This window comes from Chelonoidis abingdonii, chromosome 15 (genome assembly GCF_003597395.2).
Source record: "Chelonoidis abingdonii isolate Lonesome George chromosome 15, CheloAbing_2.0, whole genome shotgun sequence".
Lineage (NCBI taxonomy): Eukaryota > Metazoa > Chordata > Testudines > Testudinidae > Chelonoidis > Chelonoidis abingdonii.
In genome coordinates this window covers 34,113,632-34,135,961 of record NC_133783.1, presented here as the reverse complement: position 1 = coordinate 34,135,961, position 22,330 = coordinate 34,113,632, and the positions used below count along the sequence as shown (strand labels likewise).

The following is a 22,330-nucleotide window of genomic DNA, read 5'->3' as shown; positions in this document are numbered from 1 at the left end:
CCCAGTCTACACATTTCATTGTTCTCTAATGCCTTCCCCTAGGCACAGGGGTGAAAGTGATTTACAGGACTTGCTGGTACTGCCGGAGTCCTGAGGGGGGCGTGGCCTCGACCGGAAGAGGCATGGCCTCAAGATTTAAAGACCCTGGGGCACCAGCTGTGGCTGGGAGGCCCAGGGCCTTTAAATCAACCCAGGGCTCCCAGCTACAGAGGTGGCTTGGAGCCTCCAGGGCTCAGGGGCAAATTAAAGGGCCTGGGGCTCTGGCCGCTGGAGCTGCAGGCGGGATTTAAAGGGCCCAGAGCTCCTGCGACTGTGGGGAACCCCGAGCCTTGCTGGGCTGGGGCCAGGATTTAAAGGACCCAGAGCTCCTGCTGGTGCGGGGAGCTCTGAGCCCTTTAAATCCCGGCCTCAGTCTGGCCGCCGGAGCTGCGGGTGGAATTTAAAGGGCTCTGGGCTGCCCGCAGCTGCGGGAGCTCTGAGCCCTTTAAATCCAGTCCCAACGCAGCCGCCTGAGCCGCGGGCGGGATTCAGAGGGCTCTGGGCAGCCTGCTGTGGTGGGGGGCCCAGAGCCCTTTAAATCCCCACCATGGAAGCCGGTGCGGCCCGGCACGGTGTACTGGCTCTTGCTGGTATGCCATACCAGACCGTACTGGTTTACTTTCACCTCTGCCTAGGAATCCATGTTACAAGAGGAACAGTCCTACCCTTTGAGTTTGTCTATAATGTTAAAGGATGTAGCTGACTGGTGTCCCAGGGAATGTCTGATGTCTGTTATCAGGCATACCTGATGTCTGTTGAGGACAGTTTTAATAGGAAGGATGTAAGTTTATGAAAGTAGTGCTAACAATATTGCCAATCCAAGCATTCCAAAATCATGACTCAGGCCCCCCACAATTCTGAGATTCACTTAAAAAATGAGATTTTAAAAATAATAAATTTTAGATTGTTTTAAATTGCCTCCTGATTTTTTTAGCTGTTGGGTTCAAGTTTTTGAGCTTTTCTCCATAAGAAAGAAGGCTAGAAACATACTGCTATCTAAAAATGAAAGCTGAGATTCTCATGTGATCACCAGGCTGCAGGAGTCGGAGCTGTAACACAAAAACCAAATACTGCGAGACTTGTGATAAAATGTGAGAGTTGGCAGGGCTGCACTAATGTATGGTTTCATGTAATTCGTTGCTAATGAGTGATCAAGCTATAGAGATGAATAAAAGAGGTATAGTCATGATTTTTTTCACACATATTCATGAAGGGACAAAGAGCAGAGCTGCACAGTAGTTAGAGCCAGTGCTAGCAGCATTAACTCCCATCTAGAATAGTTTCTAACCCCATCTCCCTGACCCTCTCCTTCCCAGAACCTTGGCTGAGCAGAGTTACTTCTGGGAATCTTCCGCTGGCTCCCAGGGAGTGACAGCAAGGTGCACTGGCTCTGCTGATCTGTCTGCTTTGGGGACTTTTCATGTCCATGTTACTTTTATTTGCTCCTTCTTGCCTGTCAAATCTGAGAGAAGCTTGAGGGGAGGAGGGAAGGGATTAAGTGAATAGATAATTCTCAGTCCATGCAAGTGGACCAGAGTAGCCAAATTTGCATGAAAATAGTAGTCCTCAGTTTAGCCTTTTACATTTGGAAATAAGCAATTTCAGGTCAATTTTCTCTCTATTGTAATGTGTTTTATTTAATGTAAGTGGTGGATGTTTCAGGAGGGACGGAGGCTTGTTTGGCTATTCAAATGCACTGGCAGGGTTTTGAGGGCCAAGGTGGTAATATCTTTTATTGGATTGGGAGCAACTTCTATTTAAACACGGTTTAAGCAAGTAACACTCAGGCATTGGATGGATCAGAGCAGGATGGGTGGAGCCTGCTTATTTCTAATTGTAAACAAACACTCTTATGCAAGTGAAGTAATTGACACAGGCAGTTATCAAAGCTGATAACTTCTAACTGGAAATCACCTCACATTTATTTACTTTCATGAGACAGTGGGGTCATCACCACCATTATATTTTATGATTTTGGGGGCAAGAAATTACACCTAAAACTCTGGGCCAGGTCCTCAGCAGTTATCTAGCTGAAGATCTGACCCACTGTTTTAAGTGATTTTCAATTAACTTTGTTTCATAGACATCGCCTTTGATCTTCCCCCTCACCTTGCAGGCTTTTCTCTTGTTAATAGACTGTGAAATTAAAATGAGCAGAGGTGCCAGATAGACCTTCATGTGAGAGCATGAGATTTCTGTAGTGAATGTAAATATTTCTAGCAACAGGAGTACAATGTGGTTGTGGTTGGTTTTGAAAGTTTGCTCCTGGTTCCCAAACAGGAACTTTTAATTCTGACAAAAAAAGCGTTGAAACTGACCAACACTTCTGGAGTGGATGATCTCAAACCATGGAGTGTCAGCAGGCCTGCTGATGGGGTGTGTGTGTGGTGTGCGCGCGCACAAGAGGGCAATTGCCCGGGCCCTTTTAAATCACCTGGGTGGGTCGCAGGGGGTTCCTAGGTGCAGGTGGGGTGGTAGCGGCAGCCAGGTGGGCACATGGAAGCCCTGGCTGTGCCAGAAGAGCGTCCCCAGCAGCGCAGCCAGCAGCAGATCGCTGGGCACCAGCTAGCACAGGCACAGCACTGCCCAGATACCAGGCAGACTGCAGCCGCACAGGCAGGGGGCCCATTGACTGTTCTGCCTTGGGGCCCGAGTTGTCAGGAACACAGAGTAGGAGCCTGGTTGTCAGGAACACAGAGTAGGAGCTAAGGGCTTAGACTTTCCAAAGGTGCCGACTATCTGCAGTTCCCTTTGGACTTCTACAGATCGGCACATAAACTTTAAATGAAGGAACTAATTAGCCTTGCTGCCAATACTTAGTTATCGGGACCCAGATATCTGAACATTTGCTAATTAAATTAATTGAAACAAATACTTTGCCTATCTTGTGGTAAAGACAGAGCCAAATTCAGGTGTAAAAGAATATCTAGAAACTCCTCATGATGTCACACAAAAGGGCAATGCAAAGTGTTGAATTCTTCCACAGCACCTCAGTTCTGTTACTGAGGAATCACATGGAAGCTGGGGTCTTGCTAAGAATTGTAACTTTAGTTATCTTGCCATGAATATGTTTGTTTCTCACTTTTTTTGAATAAATTTTGAACCACTTAAAGACATTTTTACCTTTACTTCCATTTCATTCCCCCCATTCTAGTTAATCCTTCAAAAATATACCTAAATAACAGTCAAAAAGAGGATGTCTTGATATGAAATGTTTTTCTGATAAAAGTCTATCAAGAACCAGATAGCAACAGAATACTGTAAACCCCGTGCACTAGAAAACACTGTTTCAGTTACTGCTGGAGGATGAAATCTGCCCCATGTAGGTTGATGGCATCAGGCCCAACAACCCAAGGTCCTGATTCTAGCAAACACTTATATATATGCTTATTGTTACAGACTCATCTGAGTGAAGTTAGGCACATGCATAAGTGTTTGCAGCATCAGGACCAAAATAAGCCTCGGTGAACCCCTTAAAGCAGAGTTTTATTAGCAGAGTCTTTGTGGTGCATAGGATCTTGCTATAGCAGTCTGTAATAGGAAATTATTTACTAGGATGATATATGAGAGGTGTGTCAAACAGCTGGCCACAGGCAGATCTGGAGTATTTGATGTATTTATTTATGTGGCCCAGGGGGCAGCTACAGAATTCAGCTTAAATTTTTTTTTTTAAAGTAAATTACTAGCTTGCGTGGTTGCAAAAAAAAATAATATTTTGAATGTGATCTGAGTGTAACTGATGCAGTGTTGTTTGCATGCAGTTGTCATAAACAGATAGCTAAGGGTTAATGTTTCTTTCACCTGAAAAGATGCTTATGACAGCAGCCTAAAATAATGATTTGGGGTGAAGTGCCTCTACCTCATTTAAGCTCACTGGTGGTGTTGACAAAGACAAAGACAGAGAAGGAGAGAAACAGAAAGGAGATAGTGGTGGTATTATTACTTGTATTACTATCTTGCTTAGGAGCCTTGGTCATGTGCAAGTACCCCATTATGTGAGGTGGCGTGCAAGCGCAGAACAAGAAGATGAGCATATTTTCCGTAATGAACAATGCTGAATGCAACTTAGCAAATAATGATCCTGAAAAGTTTAGTTAATACATACAGGCTATATGCTACCCTTGATCTTGTGCGCCTATTGAACTTTGTGGGAGAGCTGCTGTGTTTCCGTAAATGCATCTCCCTGCCCAGGGACCATCATTAAAAAGGAAATTTGACCCTTGCAAAAATGAGTTTTATGCCCTTGATTTGTAAAACAAAAGAGTACACCAATGGTCTATGTAGCCCAGTACTGATAGTGAGAGTAGTCAATGCATGATCCCTCAAAGGAAGATGGAAAATACCAATACTCCTAGCTGTGCAATACTGTGCATTATGAAGGAAATGCCTTTTTGCTCATAGAATATCTTCCTGCTGATAATCATTTTATTCCTTGAAGTGTAAGGATTGATGGCACTTGCAATAGTTACTTAACTAGTGTAAGTGCAGGTGCTGTTTTTAAAATTTTACTAAATAAATTCTCTCAATAATATCATATGCACGTGAGTTCTACAGGTTAAATAAACTTTGCAATACCGCATGTCTCCTTCAATTGTTTTGATTTTTTTTCCCTTTTAGTTTCTGTTCCTTTTGGGTTGGTTTTTGTTTTGTATAATGGGAAAGAATAATAGGTATATTTTCTACCAGTCATTAGTTTACATACTGCTATCTTTCTCCTCTTATACTGTTACTTCCCAGGCTAAAAATAGTCATGGTCTCTTAATGTCTTCTTGTATTAAAGCTCTCCAGTGCCCCCATGCCACTAATCGTTGTTGTTGCCCTTCTTTGAACCCTTACTCCTTTTGTAATACGGCTTTTCTGAGATCTTGTGACAATACTGACTACAGTATTTGCAATGAGGCTAAACCAATGGTTGGTACAATAGCATTCTAATATCTTCTGGTTTTATCTCTCTTCCCTATTTAACGGAGTCTAAGACCTTATTAACATTTTCTTAAGCATGTTAAGCTGTGCTCAATGGCACAAAGCCCTCTCCTGAGCTGCTACAACAAAATCTGAGTCCTTTGGTGTTTTCAAGTGTTGTTTTCCCCCCAGAATATGCTTCACCTTGCATGTGTCTCCAGTTAATTTAACCTGCTCTCCTATTGCCCAGTTACATGCTTTTGCTAGGTCCTTCTGGATTTGGAAGCAGTCAGCATAGAAGATAGCGCAGTGTGCTGGAACTCTGGAGACTTGGGTTCTTTTTCAAGCTCTGCTGCTCGACTGCTGCATGACCTTAAGCACGTCACTGCCCCTCTTTGGAGACAGTTTCCCTGTTGGTAATATTGGGATAATGATACTGAGCTCCTGTGTAAAGTGCTCTGGGATGCCAGCTAAGAAGTAGGATATAGGAGCTTGGAGGTATTATCATTCCTAGCTGTTAAGGAGTCACAAACATCCATAAATTCATCGGTGAATGCGGCCATTTCATTATTCACCCTTTCAGGTTGTTAATAAATATTTAGGTTTCTAATGACATTGAGGTTGAAATCCTGACTCCATTAATGTCAATGGCAGAACTTCCACTGTCTTCCATGGGACCAGGCTTTCAGCCTGATCTTCTCTTTCCTGATCCTGATCCTTTTAACTGCCTCTTTACAACAAAAGATTCACTTAGCTGTCAGCTGCTTTGCTAGAAGCCTTAGAAAGCATGTGCTGTAAGCTGGAACTGATTTGCTTAAATTTTAAATGCACCTCATTCCAGATCTCAGGAATTGGACTGCATTGGTGGGCATTTATTTTGGGTTGGCGTACAAGTAGATTTTGTTTTTTCTGAAGATGTGTGTGTGAAAACATGATACTAACAATGACATCTTGTGGATGACTGAAGAAATGCAAGCTCATCAGAGTGTGCTGGTGATCTCATTTTTTCTTTTAACTCAAACTTTAGGTGCCAGTTCTCCTCTTTGAACCACATTATGGTTCTTCCTTGCATGTTCTGGCTCACTGATCTAATTGTAATGTACATTGGCAGAGTATTGGAGCACAAAGAAGATAGTTTATTCGTTCTAATCAGTCTGGGAGACCTTTTTCTCCCTTTTGTCTCATGTCATGCCAAGAAGTTTGTGGGGTAAAGTTGGGCTTTTGGGTAGTTTTTATTTGACACCTTGAGGAAAGTTATTGTGGAAAAGCTGGTGAAGAGAGAGAGGTCTTGCATTTTGCTCTGAAAATGGTAAGAATAAAGGTCATGTCAAGCTCTTGGAGAAGGGAGTTCCACCCTTATCAGCCAGTTGCCAAGAAGGCCCAATCAGGTAATTATGTGGATCAGGAGCCACCACCGAGTGCAGAGAACATGGATGATGGGTTGCCGTCACCCTGTGTTGGATGAAAGACAGGTTGTAGTAGCTGGGGTTTCTTCATGGTAGTGACGTTGCAGTAGTCAGGCTTGAAGGTGACAAACACATGGATCCCCGTGACTAAGTTGGCAGCTGACAGGAAATCACACTGCCTGCTGGGCAGCGAAATCAATTGAAGGCATTTTCTGGCTTCTGCAGCCTTTTGTGACCACAAGATCAATGAATAACCCAGAAGAGTCCTGAGACTATGTAATACCTTGATGCTTGTGGGGCAGATGTCTGAAATTGATGGGGTTTTGTTTTGGCCATTGCTACAAAATATTACTCTCCACCTGCCAGCCTCACCTCTGCCTTGGTCTTGCCGAGACTGACTTTCAGCCAGCTATTCTTCTTCCAAATGCTAATGTTGTCCGGTCCCTGGCAAAACTGGATGATAACGCACTGGTTTCAATTCTTAAAATGGAGAGGCCATCTTGGATCCAGAAAATTTTATCTGGGACATAGGCCTTGCAGTGTGAGAGTTAGAAAATGGAAGAAAAGCAGTCAGTTCACAGGTCAGAATATTTCTGCGGGCAATGGCTGTGTAGCTGCTATAAGAGAAGAGAGATCTTTCATGCTCCCTCATGGCTATAACCTGTTGGGTTCAGTTCTCATTTTGTATCTCTAGTGCGCTAGTCTCGTTTTTTTGTTCTTTTGATGCAGGTGCTCTATTGAGTGATGGGATGGAAGTGGCAGTTAGGGGGCTGTTTATTGATTGTTGTAGATAGCAGGTCCAGCAATGGCTGGTGCCCTCTGCAGCTTGTCTGCATATCTATTATTATATTCTCAAAATTGGTTGGGTCCATGAGTGTTTAGAGAGTGGACAACTACTACCAGCCCTGAGCGGAAGAGCTCTGACACTGGTTTGGAAGAGGAAGTGGTCTGAGTAGAAGTGGGATTCTTGGCTCCTAAGTGTCAGCACATTGACTGAGACTGAAGATCAGCATTTTTCAAAAGTGGCCACCATGACCATATGCAGCAACCATGGGCTTTTCTTGTGGCCACAGCCTCCTGGGCTGTAATTGGAGGAGTCAAAGCAGCGGCCCCCTCCCCAGTGATCCTGGGTGCACCAGCAGAGGTTGGGCTCTGCCCCCCTCTGAAGACACCTGGGCCACAACACTGGAGGAGCAGGCACCTGGTGAATTCCCCACCTTTCCAGGGGCGTTGGGCTTCAGCATGGAGATGGTGGGGTGCCAGGCTCTTGGTGTGTGGCTTCGTCCCCCAGCCCTGGGCTCTGGCTGTGTGGCCTTGGGCTCTATCCCCCAGCCATGGGGCTTCAGGCTCCAGCCTCCTGCTGCCTCCCTAGATACCACATCCAGGGCATAATTTGTCCAGGGTTGCCAAGGCTGAGTTAGCGTGCTGTGAAAAATGATACTTCTATGTTTGTTAGTATCACTTTTCACAACAGTCTTACTAGCTAGGAATAAATAAATGACAATGATTTGGATGTTTATATGTGCATATTTATTTGTTTTTCCTAAACCTAATCAAGTATTTTAGGGGAAAATGTGAGAGTGGCTACCAGCAAGCCGCACTCCAAAGCCACCAAATAAATTGTCCTGAGAACCAGGGTGTGTCTGGCTGTGTGTTCTGGCCTGTATGCCATCTGGGAGAATCCCACGGTTGATAGCATAGACAAGAGGTTGTGGCCTTTGTGTTTGAGGTTGCTCTGTCAGTCTTAGGGCTGGCCAAGAATAGTCCTTAGCCCAAAGTAGAACGATGTCGGGTTGCTCTGTGTTTTGCTCAGCTGCCTCTGGCCTCCACAGGATGATTCTAGCAGCTGGGAATAGGTGGGAAGCAGAGATGGCATAACCAAACTCCTGTTCTCCAACATACTGTTGCGGCAGAATGAGAGGGGCATGGAAATTGCTACATCACTGGGGGATTTAATTCCCCTATCTAGGAGGAATCCTTCGCTGGGGATAAGGCTGCTTTGTCTTGCTGAAGCGATGCATGGCAGCCATAGCAGGCCTCAAATATTTGTGTATATTTCTGTTAAAAATCTTCTCACTGCATTAATGATTGAATTGCCCAGTTGCAGACAACTTTTTTGCTCCCTGCTCTACGTGTTTTTTTAAGTGACATAGCTTGGGAAACAGGACGATTTCTGAAGCTATTTAGTTACGTTTTTAATAACAGTGAAACTGCCAGGCCTGTGCGTACTTGGACAAAGCATCTCTGGAGACGGGTGAGCTGAGAAGGGCAATACCTGCCACTCTTCAAATTCTAGGTGCACAGGGTTGTTCAGATCTCTTATCCTATTTCAGAATTGTTTCTGAGGAATTCTGTCCTTTAAATACCTCTTTAAAGTTAAATGCTTGTCTAACTACAACACTTATAAGCGACCCATTTTCTAGCCTGATAATGAAAAACAAGCCTGCTGTGATTTTTGTCCTGTCAGATTTCTGGCATTGATTGAGACATATTTTAATAACGAATGATCAAACATTAGCTGATGCAATTGCCGCTTATTTCTGAAGTGTGATTTTGTCAATAGTGAAGTGACAATCCATCTGGAGGATGATTAGTTCCAGCTCTGAGCTATCATTTATAGGTCGAGGCTCTCAAGAATTTTTTTAACCACTAAAAATAAAGGGGCTATTATTTTTGACAGGGTGACTGCTGGTTGTTTCACCCCAGCCAGTATTGCTTCACACTCTGGAAATTATTTCGTGCAATCACCTTACTCCAGTTTGTTCAGTGGAATTAAGTCAATTTTGCTGAAACTGACATCTTTTACTGCAGTGGCAGACTTGCCATTTCTTGTAATCATTGCAGAGGTTTTTGATGCTAGTGCATTAATTCCAGCAGCTGTGATAGTCATCTGTGCAATGACAGCACAAGTCTTGGTCCAGTTAGAACTGGGCCTGCATTACAAAACTTCGAAATAGGTTCAGAAGCAGATGTCATACCCTCCCAACATTTGAGCACATTCAGATGTACAGTTCCAGTATGGCTTGCTATAAATACAGGTTCAAATCACAATCTGGATCTGGATTCAGGTTTGAATAGTTTTATTTTTGGTGTAGATAAAGCAAGGGTGAGATATTTAGAATTTTGTTTTCTAGTTAGATACAATTACAAGATTCACACTTGGGTTTCAAACCATTCTGATGTGCCAGTTCAGGATCATCTCTAAAAATATTCATCAATAAGTTCATCAGGAAATTAATGGCAAGAGTGGAAATGGACATGAGTGAATTATACAGAAATGTTAAGTAGGAGAGTTTTCTGTTTTATTTTTACCAGGGAGTATAAAGATATCAGTTACGGGAAAGATTATATCAATTAATAAAGATAGCTAGATTGTAAACTCTTTGAGACTTATGTCCTCCTGTAAGTTTGTACTGTGCCAAGCACCCTGGCATTCAATAAATAATAAGCTTGCCAGTTCTGAGATTTTTTCTCTTTTGTTGGTAAGGTATTTAAGAATTTCTATAATGAAATTACTATGACACACTCAAAGTAAATAGTAATTTAGTATTGTTTTATTTCATTTCTGTGCTCATACAGTTTAAAGTACAGCTCTAAAAATGATTTTAAGTATAGCAATATTGCAACCTTTTCAAAATACAATGGCAGAACATTATTGCACTTTTTGTTTGTTTGATATACAAAAATATAAGTAGTGATTGTTTTGGTTTTTTTACTAAGTCGAGAGAGAGTAGAAAATAATTCTCAAAATAAAGTACCCGTTAAAAAAAAAATAAGAGCAACTGGAGAATTTTTTATGAAAAATCTAGTTTAAAAGCAAGGAAGACGGATTTTTACCACATACAGATGTTATCAAAGTCAAAACATAAACAGAACATGACTTTCTACATTAGTCAATACCCCATGAACCTTGGCTAACCTTGGTTAAATTCTTATCCCTTATCTATTTCCTAGTTTAGCATATAAGAGAACAAGGTTAAAACCATGAAGCAAGCCTTGCTGAATTTGGTCCTGAAGTAAAACTACCTTATTGCTATTCAAAATGTAAAAATAAATCCTCTTCTTTAGATTGGGTTCACAATCTTCATTGATATATAATTCTAGGAAGAAGAGAGAAAAAAATCAATAAGCAGAGGCAGAAAAAAATAAGCTGGATATTTAAACATATACAATGGTATACAAAGCAAATATAGTACTAAAACCAGATCAGAGTATGTTATAAGTATTCTGGTGAAGAAACAGTCGTGGTAAGTTATTGAATAGTTGTTTGATCTAGCTTATAATGTATTGTATTTCAAATGAAAGTAGAATGAAATCCACAGTTTCCAAAATATCTACTTCTATCTGCATTTCTGCAACAATGCAATCTAGAAAGCACTTTTAAGGCGCTTCTTAATTGCCTGAATCTTTTGATTAGAACCAATCAAAATCCTCTATCCATCAATGCATACATTATAAATAATTGATCAATAGGATGAAAAGTGTATTATATTTTAAAAAGTTGTAGATGTAAGGGTCCAGTCCTGCACTCCCCACTAAACAGAGTCAATAGTTATTCTTGACTGAATAAAGAGTCCAGGACTAGGTCCTTGTTTTGACCTTAAGTAAAGCCAGAGTTATGTCACAACTGAAGAACAACATAGGAACATTTAAAAATGCCTACCGGCAGTGAATATAAGAGTATCGCCAGAAACAACAATACAATCAGTAGGATGATAATGCCTATGAAGATCCATTTAAATCTGCGCCACACAATAAATTTCATTGTCTTGCATGGATTTGTAAACCAAAGGAAGGAAGTTTCTGGTCGGCTGCATTTTGAAAGGAACAATATTCGTCATGTTAACAAACAGGGAGAGTTAAATACTTCAGTGTGAGAATAAAACACAGTTCAATTAATAATTAACTATATAGAGTTGAAAAAGATAGATAACTGATTCGTCTAAGAAGACAGGTTCATTAAATTTGCACAACTATACAGAAAAGATGTTGCATTTTTATTCAGATGCATATGGAAAGAATTGTAAGATAGAAACAAAATTGCCTTCTATATATAAAGTTTGGGAAATTATAGCTGATATCTGAAGCATCATTTGTCAAATGTGGCATTCATAAACAATACTTTTTAGTTTGTAAGTGGGTGTTACAGCATTCTTCAAAGTAACTAAAGAAAAAATATATCTCACTTTGGTAGGTCTAACTTGGGGTTCATGTTGGGTTCATCTCTTCCTTTACCAGCTGGCCTTTCCTCAGCCTCTTTTTCATTGAGGACTTCCAGAGTCATCTCAACTTTACCCTTGAGTAAATCAAGACATGTTAAACATATGACATCACATATAAACATTTTACTTAAACAGCATGTAAAGTATCAGAGGGGTAGCCGTGTTAGTCTGAATCTGTAAAAGCAGCAGAGAATCCTGTGGCACCTTATAGACTAACAGACGTTTTGGATCATGAGCTTTCGTGGGTGAATACCCACTTCGTCAGATGAATGTAGTGCCTCATCCTCCCTGATTGAACTAACCTCGTTATCTCTAGCTTGCTTGCTAGCATATATATACCTGTCCCTGGAAATTTCCACTACATTCATCTGATGAAGTGGGTATTCACCCACGAAAGCTCATGATCCAAAACGTCTGTTAGTCTATAAGGTGCCACAGGATTCTCTGCTGCTTTTAGCATGTAAAGTGTTTGTTTGACTTTAAATCTCCTTGTACAGGTTTGGATAAGCTACCTCAAAATGTGTTTCTGGATTATGACACTGTTACAACATACCAATCTGGAGTTAAAAATGTAGACACATACAGCTTGTGTTTGGTAATCCATGCCCAGTTCGGATTCCAAGCTATATGTTTGGTTCATATCCGCAAAATGTATTGTTTATAATGTGAAAGAAAGAATTCCACTCTTCTTCCAATGACAACCCCAGGTCTGTGTCTCTTCATAATTAACAAAAATCTCAACCTATATAAGGCTGCTGGGAACATTTAAAAAAATCAGTTCGGTATTGGTGAATAGTTATATTTTTTTCATCTACCTCATCCCAGGATTAGGGTTTATAGGCAAGTCATTCAGAAGAAACAATTGGATACGTTTGAAAAAGTCGGATACTCTAATCAATAGAGGCCAATGGCAAACATACATTCTTAAGGTCTGAGCCTGCAAACACTTGCTCATATGAGTAATCTTGTGAGTTCAGTTTTACTACTACTGTGTAAAGCTGCTTATGTGCATAAGCATTTGCAGAATCACACCCTTAGCCACCTTTATGCAGTTAAAGGGTAAAAACAGTTCCTTATGAGCCAGGTATAGTTACTGACCTTTACAATTTTATTGGCTTGATGCTCAAGCAAATAGTCTGGCTTCATTAACTACAAATTATATTTGCAATGTCATAAAAAGCTTTGGTTTCAAGCCTTTCCCCTTACTGTACTCCACATGTACAAAGGAGCCACTATTCCCAGTGAGACATAATGAGCTAATGTCATCCCTAGAATAACTCCAGTGGCTTTAATGGGAATATAACCAGAATGAGTCTAGATCAATATTTTTCTGAATTCTACGTGAGATTAAAAAGTACTTAATATTAAATACTAAAACCATTCAAAAGTACTTAACTTCCCCACCAAGCAAATCTTCCAAACGCTCTGTGTGTATGAATACCCCTAATGGTCCATCTGTCTATAAGCTTGAAAGCTTAATGACCACTAAAAGCTATCCAGATCTTCAAAGGAGCTCAGCTGCAGGGGAGCCCAGGTATCATTTTAAAAAAAACAGGCAGTAAGCAGAACAAGTGAAGTACTTTATACAATGAAATAATCATACAGCCAAAACACGTGAGCCGTCCTTTTCTGTGTAACATGGCCACCACCCCTTCATGGATTTCTGTTCGAAGAGTGAGACAGTCTTGGGAGCCTTGAGAGGGTTGTTTGCCTTGTATTCTGGAATCATGTCTATATTGCATTTTTCAGGAGCTTTTGCTGGAATAACTGTGTTGTGTAAATCAAGTTCAACAAAACCTACCAGAGAAAGTGAAAGAGAAAAACATTCTGTATAAAATAACTGGCCAAACAGCACAGTGGTTCCAGTCAAATCTTACTAGGGCCATACATGAAATGAGTTATCTGGTTTCAACCTGACCCTTGTGGACATCTAAAACATTAAACATATGATATATATGGTAATTTCTCCTTACAGTAAGCCATGAAGTAGAATAGCAAGGATGCTGCTGGACAAGACTAAAGTGCATTGATCCAGGTGTATGTCTGGGAAGTGAGAGTCCTGTGAGGACCCCTAAGCACATTCTGTTAGTCTTAAACTGGTGCTGTCAGTAAAACTCACTGGGCAAAATTAAAGAAAACAACATCATACACACATTTCTGATATTGAATGGTGTGATTTAGTACTTTAGCAGAGTGATAAAGCCAATTTTCAGTTGTGTTTTCAGCTCCTTGTAGCTGTTTGCAGCACAGCATAAACTTAGAGCATCCTGAGGGCTACTCTAAGACACTGCAGAGGTCAGTCCTGTGCAGTATAGCAGCAGTATTGGAGACTGAGCTTTACAATGCCTTTGCATGACACTCCTGATCTGTATTCTGTGCAGTCCAGGATCTTGCCTCAAGATTCCAATTGGGTTCAAGCAGCAAAATTCAGATCAGAATTCAAATATGTCAAAGTGTGTGTGTGTGTGAGGAGGAGGGAGGTGGTTCTGTAAGGAAGCCTGGTGTACTGTGCACTGCACAAAAAGTCTGATTTTTCCTCAGCATGTTAAATAGTGACTAAATGCTGACATTACTCAGCAGGAAATATCAACACTAAGATATAGGATTCTGAAGAAGGCAGTCTTAATCAAGTCACCTCTCCTTCTGAATGAATAATCCGAAAATATGTAAAGGGCAACATTTTCAAAGAGGGCCTCAACCCTGCCTCAATTTGTGTGCATGCAACTTTTCATGCAAAAATTATCTGCCCATGCAGATTTTGCACGCTACCATTTGTATACACAATACAACTTTAGATGAGTGAAAAACAGTTAAGCTTGATTTGCTTGAAGAATTTTTGTGTCAAAATTCCATCATTTGTGATCACAAATGATAGTATACACAAACTGTATGCACAAGGGGTTTCAGGATACAAAATTATACATGCACAAATGGACACTTGGTAGAGGTCCATTTGAAAATTTGGTCCTGCTGCTGCAACTTGCAAATGTTCATTTGCAATCTCTCACTTTCCAATGATGATGATTCTTAGCTGTGAAAGTCATACCCAGGTAGTCATCCAAGGAGAACTTGTCATTATCCCATATCTGAATGATCAGTTTGGGTGGGATTCTGAATTCTGTTTTGTCGAGACTCCAAAAATGCTCCTAAGAATAAAATAATTTCTGTTAAAAACATGTTTAATGTGTTATGGATTGAAAATGCAAAGTAGTTTTCTGATCTTACTAACAGATTTCATACATGTGGATTTCAGGACCCCAGTCCTGCCCTTCTTGCCAACAGAAAACTCCCACTGGGTTAGGAGTTGCATCTCTGTAACTAAGGACCGATTTTTGTACCCAGTAAGCTCAATGGCAGTTTGCTTGAGTAAGGAGCATTGGCTGGGTCCCTTATTGTGCAAAATCAACATACAGGGCCCAATTGTGCCCTGAGCTATGCACATACAACTCTTTAATGGACAAATGTAACTGAGGACAGAATTTAGCTCAAAATGCTTTATTACCAGCTAATGAGTACATGAATTCTTTATATTGAACTTGAGAGAATCCGCACCTTTTTAGAAACCATACAGAGTTGCTCAGCTGGAAAGTATTCAAAAGGGAAAAGAAATCTCCAGTTAAAATTCCCTTCACCATCCAGTGACCTATAGTGCACATCTGTTTTCTGCTTATTTTCTTCATTGCCAGGCATCCAGCTGAAAGTAAAATGCAAATATATTCAGCCGTGTGCAGCTAAACTTATTAGTGCTGGTTTATATTGCAACAACATTTTGCAGTGATTACAGACATGAGGTATAGGATTTGTACTGTAAAACGCTGGAGACTGATGCACAGATTTTTGGCCCTTTCAGTTTGGACCCATTCCAGCAGTGTAATAAAAACATAGGAACTGCCCTCCTAAATTAAAGTTTTGGCCCATCTATCCAATATCCTGTTAGTACTTAGTGGTAGCTGTGGAGCACGAGTCTGTATATCCCCAATATGCTTTTTTCCTATTTAATGTGAGTGTTTATTTTCATATCTAATAAATGCCTAATCCTACTAAGCCGTTAGCCATACGCTATGTCTACACAGTAGCTGGAAGGTGTGATTCCCAGCTAGGGTAGATGTACTTGCGCTACCTCCGCTTGAGATAGCGCCTACGATTAGCAATGTGACTGTGGCAGCTTAGACTAGCTGCCCAAGTATGGCCCCAGGGGGTTGGGTGAGATTGTACGCCGGCAGCTAGCCTGAGCCACTACCCATGTCACCACGGCTACACTACTAATTTTAGCAAACTAACGCGAGCAGAGCTAGTCCACATGATTTGGGAATCAGACCTCCTGGCTGCTCTGTAGCCCTTGAGGAGATCTTACGGCTGTGAGTGCCTCAGATTAATTACTAGAGGTGCTCAGGAATTTGACTAAATTTGTTTTGCAGATTTGTCTAAATCAAAACTTATCATGGAAATAACAGTTTTGGTTAAACTTTTTCAAGTCCAGGATGGAATTTTGAGAGAGACACTCGCCCACTTCAGCACCCTTTTCTTCATTAGCTGGCAGTCAAGGAAGCATTCAATAACTAGGATTGCCAGGTGTTAAGATACAGGCACAAAGTTAAAGTAGTTTTAATCCTTTCCCACCTGTAGACATATTTCCAACTAGAATCAACTTTCAGCTTATCACACTATTGGTTATTTAGTTAGGCTTTATCTCACAGTTATACTTAGACCATGCCAGCACTGGGCTTTGCATGTGATTATTTTATTCGTGGTTTTATTATAGGTACAGGAGATAAGATTTAGACATTTTAAAGATCTCATTAAATACTCTCACATGAGCAGGTCAGAGGGAGGGCACCCTTACCCTTTCACATAGATGTCACTCATTTCTTCCCCTGTGATACTTTTTTCATCCAGAATGACATCCTTTGTGTTCCAAATAATCACCCGCATGATGTACCTGAGAGAGAAGATGATTGGGGAAAGAGAGTGAAGTAGCCAGGTCTGTGCACCAAGGTCTGTACAGTGCACAATCAATGCACGGCTACTCACTTCTTGGCTTTGCGGGGATTGATGTTGAAGGGAGGGCCAGGAGGTCCCAAGCTTTTGGGGAAAACATCCACCCACATCTGAAGCTTTCCCTGCATTGGTGAAGAAGTCAAGTAAGGGATTTTTGTTGGTTACATGTTTAAAAAAACATGCAGGTGTGAAAATTCTGATTGATCCCCAGGGGCTTATATTAGGCTGAGCCTGAGATGGTGCCCAGAAGTCTGTTAGTACCTCTAGAACTAATTTTAGCAGCAGTCTTGGGGCCAAGACCTTCTGCCACTGACACGAGTGCCAAAGTTCCCACTGTCCTTAATCAGAGCAAGTCTGGGCCCTCAGTTTATACAAACTTTGAAATCATAAGAATCACAATTGCTGTTTTGTTTTATGATATCATGTGGCCCCCACAAATGTGCCTGGTGTTTTGCAGCAGATGGCCTATGCCGTGCCCTTGAAGCACTTCTTAGCTAGATGAGATCATCTTCCTGATTAGTTTTAAAAGACCAAAATGTGACCATAGTAGATTTCTGCTCTATTCCCACTGAAAGTCTATTTCATTATAAGTAACCCCTAAACCATAACAAGAAGCTATTCATTCTCTCCAATGCCTCTCATGAACGCCTTTCTTGGTGGATGTAGGACACGCTGTATAGAGCACCTACTTGTAATTAGTGAATGCTGGAGAGTAAGGGCTCGATTCATCCTGCTGGCACAAGGAGGTGCAATTTAAACTTTGCTGTGCCAACACGAGTCACTGTACCCTGAAGAGGATCCACCACCAAGTAAAGTCAGGTGGGATTTGCACCAATAATCCCTTGAGGGTTCCCTGGGCAGGTCAGTTTTAATGTCCTCCCAGGGCTCCATGAGAGGGCAGAGGCTGCAGCAGGGATGGGATCAACCAGTGCATTTCCCTGGCTTTCCTAGTGGACTTTACGTCTGAGGACCCTTCAGCACAGTCTGCCCTGAATGAAACTGGCATAGACACTTGGGGTAGAATCCTGGCTCCATTGAAGTCAATGGCAAAATTCCCATTGACTTGAATTGGGCCAGGATTTCACCCTTGGTGAACTGAATGAATGTGTTGTTAGTCCTTATTAATACATTGTGATTCACATCTCTCTCAAACTTTTTCTCAGACTAAATAGTTTGCTGTGAAAATAGAGGAAATTTTGCAAATGTTACTGGCACAAAAACTCCTCCCCTCCTTTCACTCCTACCCAATGAAACTCACATATGGAAACATTATGAAACAGCCTCCTCTGGAGGCTTTGCAAACCATCCCCTTAGCTACTTCCTAGTTTTGTAGTTAGTTTCTTGACTGGGTGGTGGATAATCTGGTCGTCACTGTCATGAACTCTATTTGTGAGATAAAAGATTTTCCAGTTGTGGGAATGCAGTCTGGTACCGGCAGTTCAAACTAAGTGCCTTTACGGTTGCAAATGTATCAGCCTGGTGGAAACCCATGAACTTCACAATAGTAACAAGTTTGGTATCAATGGAGAAGGATGACTTCCAAACCACTGGATTAGGCTCACTCCTTTGTTATTGGATTGGCACTCAGTACGGTCCCTGCAAATACATGTTCATTCCCCTCTCCCACTGCTCTGGTGTGTGAGAAGTCCATCTGGGGTGATCATAACAGAATAAAGTTCCATTCTATGTAATCCCTCCTTAATGTGACCATGAACTAGTATAATACTCTCTGCTACCCTTTTTCCTTCACCCACCCCCCACTTATAGTAGCACCGTGTGCTATAAATGTAAGCATGCTAGCGTTCTGCATTGCAGAGATCAATGGTGAAACCAGTTTATAGTACTTGTGAGATGTTGGGCTGGAAGGTGCTGTATAAGGTCCTTGTCTCCACATGTTCAGGGACCAAGCCTTGGGTTCTAAGGATATGAAGGGCTAGACGCTCTTCACCCGGTCCAAGGTGCTGATGCAATTTTTTGTTAGTCTCTGAAATAAAAAGAAAGAACTGAAATAGGCCTGAACTCATGACCCAGAATTTGCATTTAGTAATGGACTGTATTCATACTTCTAAAAATCAAAAGGCCACCATTCTTGTATTTCCCTGCCCATGCAGAGAGAGAATGCAAACCGTAGTACAAAATGTACTTGTTTTTTACTCTTATTCTTCACATTGTTATAATTTAAAGTTTTTTATTTCTATAAATCTGTGCATTCAAAAGAGAGGAACATGCAGTAAATAGCAATGAGCTCACCAAATTCCTCCAAGGTGTAGTCTCGTCCTCCATAGTTAATCCTGCTTCCATTTTCTGAGAGGATAGGAGGAGAGTAGCCTTTAAACCTGGCTATATTTTGCAACATGTGTGTTGGCTTCAGTTGATCTCGCCAGGTATTTACACCTGAACTTTTAGGAAATAGAACAGATCTTGGAATTAGTACACTACATGTGGTTTTTCCCCTAAACGTATAAAAATGCGATAGCGAAATACTTGGTGGGTGGAGTTATACAAGGGCTAAATTTTGCTACTTGACTTTGCTGTATTAGTGAGGGTTTTATAAAGATAAAATTCCATTCAAGGTCAGTTAAAGTTACTCAGCAGGTGTTGTTTTAAGCCTCATCTCTGTGTATTGAGAAAGGAGAAATCATTTCAGCGAATTCATCTTACTGCAACTCATGTTTTTTTATTTAATGCCTTGTACTTGTCAGATAATTCAATTATATGTTCTCTCTCTGTATGCAAGAAATACTACCACTAACAAAAGGCCACATCTAGAGAGAGAATCTATCTAAAAATGTGTGGAGTAACAGTTTTTGCAGACTCTTCCTAAAAAATTTAGTGTTTTTTTTTTTGGAATGTAGATGATTCTATAGGTAAACAAAACAGGTGGCAGAGAGGCCATAGCACTTGCTATATAACCAAATGAAAGTGAAGAAAACCTGGCTTTTCCAGTGATTAGAGATCTTACTTTACTGGCACAATGTTTGAGGAGACAAAAGTGTGACTTACATGCAATACTGCTGTGGTATGCCACAATGAGCTCCAAAGCGAGAAAGGAACCTGTTCTCAAGATCAATGATGGTTTCACCAACTTTTTCATCACGAGTCAGCATATCATAATCATAGACTGCAATTTTCAGATCCTTCTCTTGAGGCAAGAAGCAGCTGAGTTCATACATTCTAAATGTACAAGGTCCAGTTAAATATTAATGGTCATGAAAGTTCATTTCTGAGAAGTAGTAATTTTTTAAGATATGTAAAGAAATACCCTTGGTGCTGATAGACCTAAAATTAGAGTTACGATTGCTGTTTTGCTTTGTGCCTCCACACATTAATAAATCTGTATGCATTCATATGGGTACCGGGGTTTTAAGAATCCTACCCCTGCGTCCTGCAGATTCTTTAGAACCATTGTAATCATGTGCAGCCAGAGTTGGGACTTAGATAACAGCTATCAACAGTTTAGAGAATGCTCTTCCAAAGACCCTTGTCTGGGGCCTGATAGCTACTTCTCAAAAATCACTGTTATTAATCCATGTTTTTCATATGTGCAGAAACTTTAAGAATTTCACCTTGCCAATCTGTAACTGTGATGATTATTCTAGTTTCCTCTGCAAAATTCCTTAATCTAATTTGGTGTTTTGGGTGGAATAAGTATCATAACACCTGAGACATACACTCTCTTATACAAGTCACACTGTGTCCCCATCGCACATACTTTCTAGCAGCTTTCAGATTGTTATAAAGTAAACAAAACTCACAAGCAATGTAGATGTCTATTAGCAATTCACTATATATTATATATATATATGGATCACTTCTTTATATGTACAGTGAAAACACATTTACAGTCTTAAAAACTATGGCCAAATTGTTCAGACTCGGGTGCCTAAAGTTAAGCACCTGAATCCACAGAGGTGCTGAGCACATGTTGGTTCCATTGACTTCAAAGGAAGAGCAGGGGGATCAGCATATTTCAGGAGATGCTCAGAATTGCATACAATTGGGCCCTAATAAATAGCCAGCATACAACTGTGAATAAGGTGTCAGGGAGTTTAGAAAATACATAAAAATAAGATGAGTGCAGTGTAGAACTGAAGGTATAATGGTAACGTGATGATTTATTTATGGACAGAGATTATAAAAACACTCTAGAAAACACCAGATGAAAAACATGAGAAAATGAGTTACCTGCCAAAATCTGGGTTGAGAGTATTGGGAACATAATGATCTCTGTCTTCAATTACTTTTTTATTTAAGGTTATTTTTATATAAGGATCACACTGTTTGGAAACAAGATGGGAAATAATACTGTTAGGTAATAATTTTTTTTTTAGTGTGCCAATTTTTCTTGGTATCACTAAGTTCTTAAGCACAAAGTTAACTCCTGAACCTCAAAAAAGTAAAGTGTCTCACCAGCCCATTGTTATCCTGGGGTTGGAGATCTAAGGCTCTAATTATATAAATTCGCACAATGCACTCCTGAGGTCCACTCTCTGGTAACTCACGGAATTGACGAGGAGGAACTGGTACAGCGGGATCATCTGATAATGGATAGATTCTAAAGGAGCCCTAAAAAGAATATGCACCAGAGATTCAAGTTATATTTCAGAGTAGCAGCCGTGTTAGTCTGTAAGTGGGCTGTAGCCCACGAAAGTTTATGCTCAAATAAATTTGTTAGTCTCTAAAGTGCCACAAGTACTCCTGTTCTTTATACAAGTTAGAGACAGAGGAGACCTTTTGCTAGGTTTATCTTGTCCATCTCCTGCTTTAGGGAGGGACTGTTTTGCATATGTGCACAAAAATTAGACCCTGATCTTGCCTAGTGAAGTCAATTGGAGTCTTTCCATTGACTTCAACAGGCTTTGGATCAAGGCCATAATGTACGTAGGGTTAGATCCTCAACTGGTTTAAATCTGTGTAGCTCTTTTATTCCAATGGAGCTCTGTTGATTTACTCCAGTTGAGGATCTGGCCCAGTGTGTTTGTGTATTTCACCATTCCAAATATACCTCTGCAGGTTTCCTTCTATGTATAAATTACATTGAAAATATTATTACTAGGGCTGTCGATTAATTGCAATTAACTCACACGATTAACTCAAAAAAATTAATTGTGATTAAAATAATTAATTGTGATTAATCGCAGTTTTAATTGCAGTGTTAAACAATAGAATACCAATTGAAATTTATTAAAATATTTTGGATATTTTTCTATATTTTCATATATATTGTATTCTGTGTTGTAGTTGAAATCAAAGTGTATATTATTTTTGATTACAAATATTTTCACTGTAAAAATGATAAACAAAAGAAATAGTATTTTTCAGTTCACCTCATACAAGTACTGTACTGCAATCTTTGTCATGAAAGTACAACTTACAAATGTAGATTTTTTTTGTTACATAACTGCACTCAAAAACAAAACAATGTAAAACTTCAGAGCCTACAAGTCCACTCAGTCCTACTTCTTGTTCAGTCAATTGCTAAAACAAATACATTTGTTTACATTTATGGGAGAAAATGCTGCCCTCTACTTATTTACAATGTCACCAGAAAGTGAGAACAGGCATTTGCATGGCACTTTTGTAGCTGGCATTGCAAGGTATTTACGTGGCAGATATCCTAAACAATCATGTGGCCCTTCATGCTTCTGCTATCATTCCAGAGGACATGCTTCCATGCTGACAATGCTCATTAAAAATAATGCATCAATTAAATTTGTGACTGAACTCATTAGGGGAGAATTGTTTGTCCCCTGCTCTGTTTTA

At 40.5% G+C, this 22,330-nt stretch overlaps 1 protein-coding gene across 4 annotated transcripts in view; it reads right to left on the bottom strand.

Annotated features, from left to right (window-relative positions):
- Window positions 1–9,879: 9,879 nt before the first annotated feature.
- The window catches only part of MYOF (myoferlin), a 128,477-nt gene continuing 116,026 nt past the window's right edge, over window positions 9,880–22,330 (bottom strand). For all 4 annotated transcript variants that reach the window (XM_075072695.1, XM_032793123.2, XM_032793125.2 and 1 more), the window contains 13 exons: window positions 20,978–21,133; window positions 20,753–20,844; window positions 19,571–19,741; window positions 18,818–18,966; window positions 18,412–18,551; window positions 16,601–16,689; window positions 16,413–16,508; window positions 15,122–15,263; window positions 14,616–14,715; window positions 13,173–13,366; window positions 11,534–11,643; window positions 11,011–11,158; window positions 9,880–10,447 (listed from right to left, as the gene is read on the bottom strand). In XM_075072695.1, coding sequence (XP_074928796.1) covers window positions 10,412–10,447; window positions 11,011–11,158; window positions 11,534–11,643; window positions 13,173–13,366; window positions 14,616–14,715; window positions 15,122–15,263; window positions 16,413–16,508; window positions 16,601–16,689; window positions 18,412–18,551; window positions 18,818–18,966; window positions 19,571–19,741; window positions 20,753–20,844; window positions 20,978–21,133 — 1,623 coding nt within the window. In that variant the 3' untranslated portion in view covers window positions 9,880–10,411. The remainder of the gene's footprint in view (window positions 10,448–11,010; window positions 11,159–11,533; window positions 11,644–13,172; window positions 13,367–14,615; window positions 14,716–15,121; window positions 15,264–16,412; window positions 16,509–16,600; window positions 16,690–18,411; window positions 18,552–18,817; window positions 18,967–19,570; window positions 19,742–20,752; window positions 20,845–20,977; window positions 21,134–22,330) is intronic.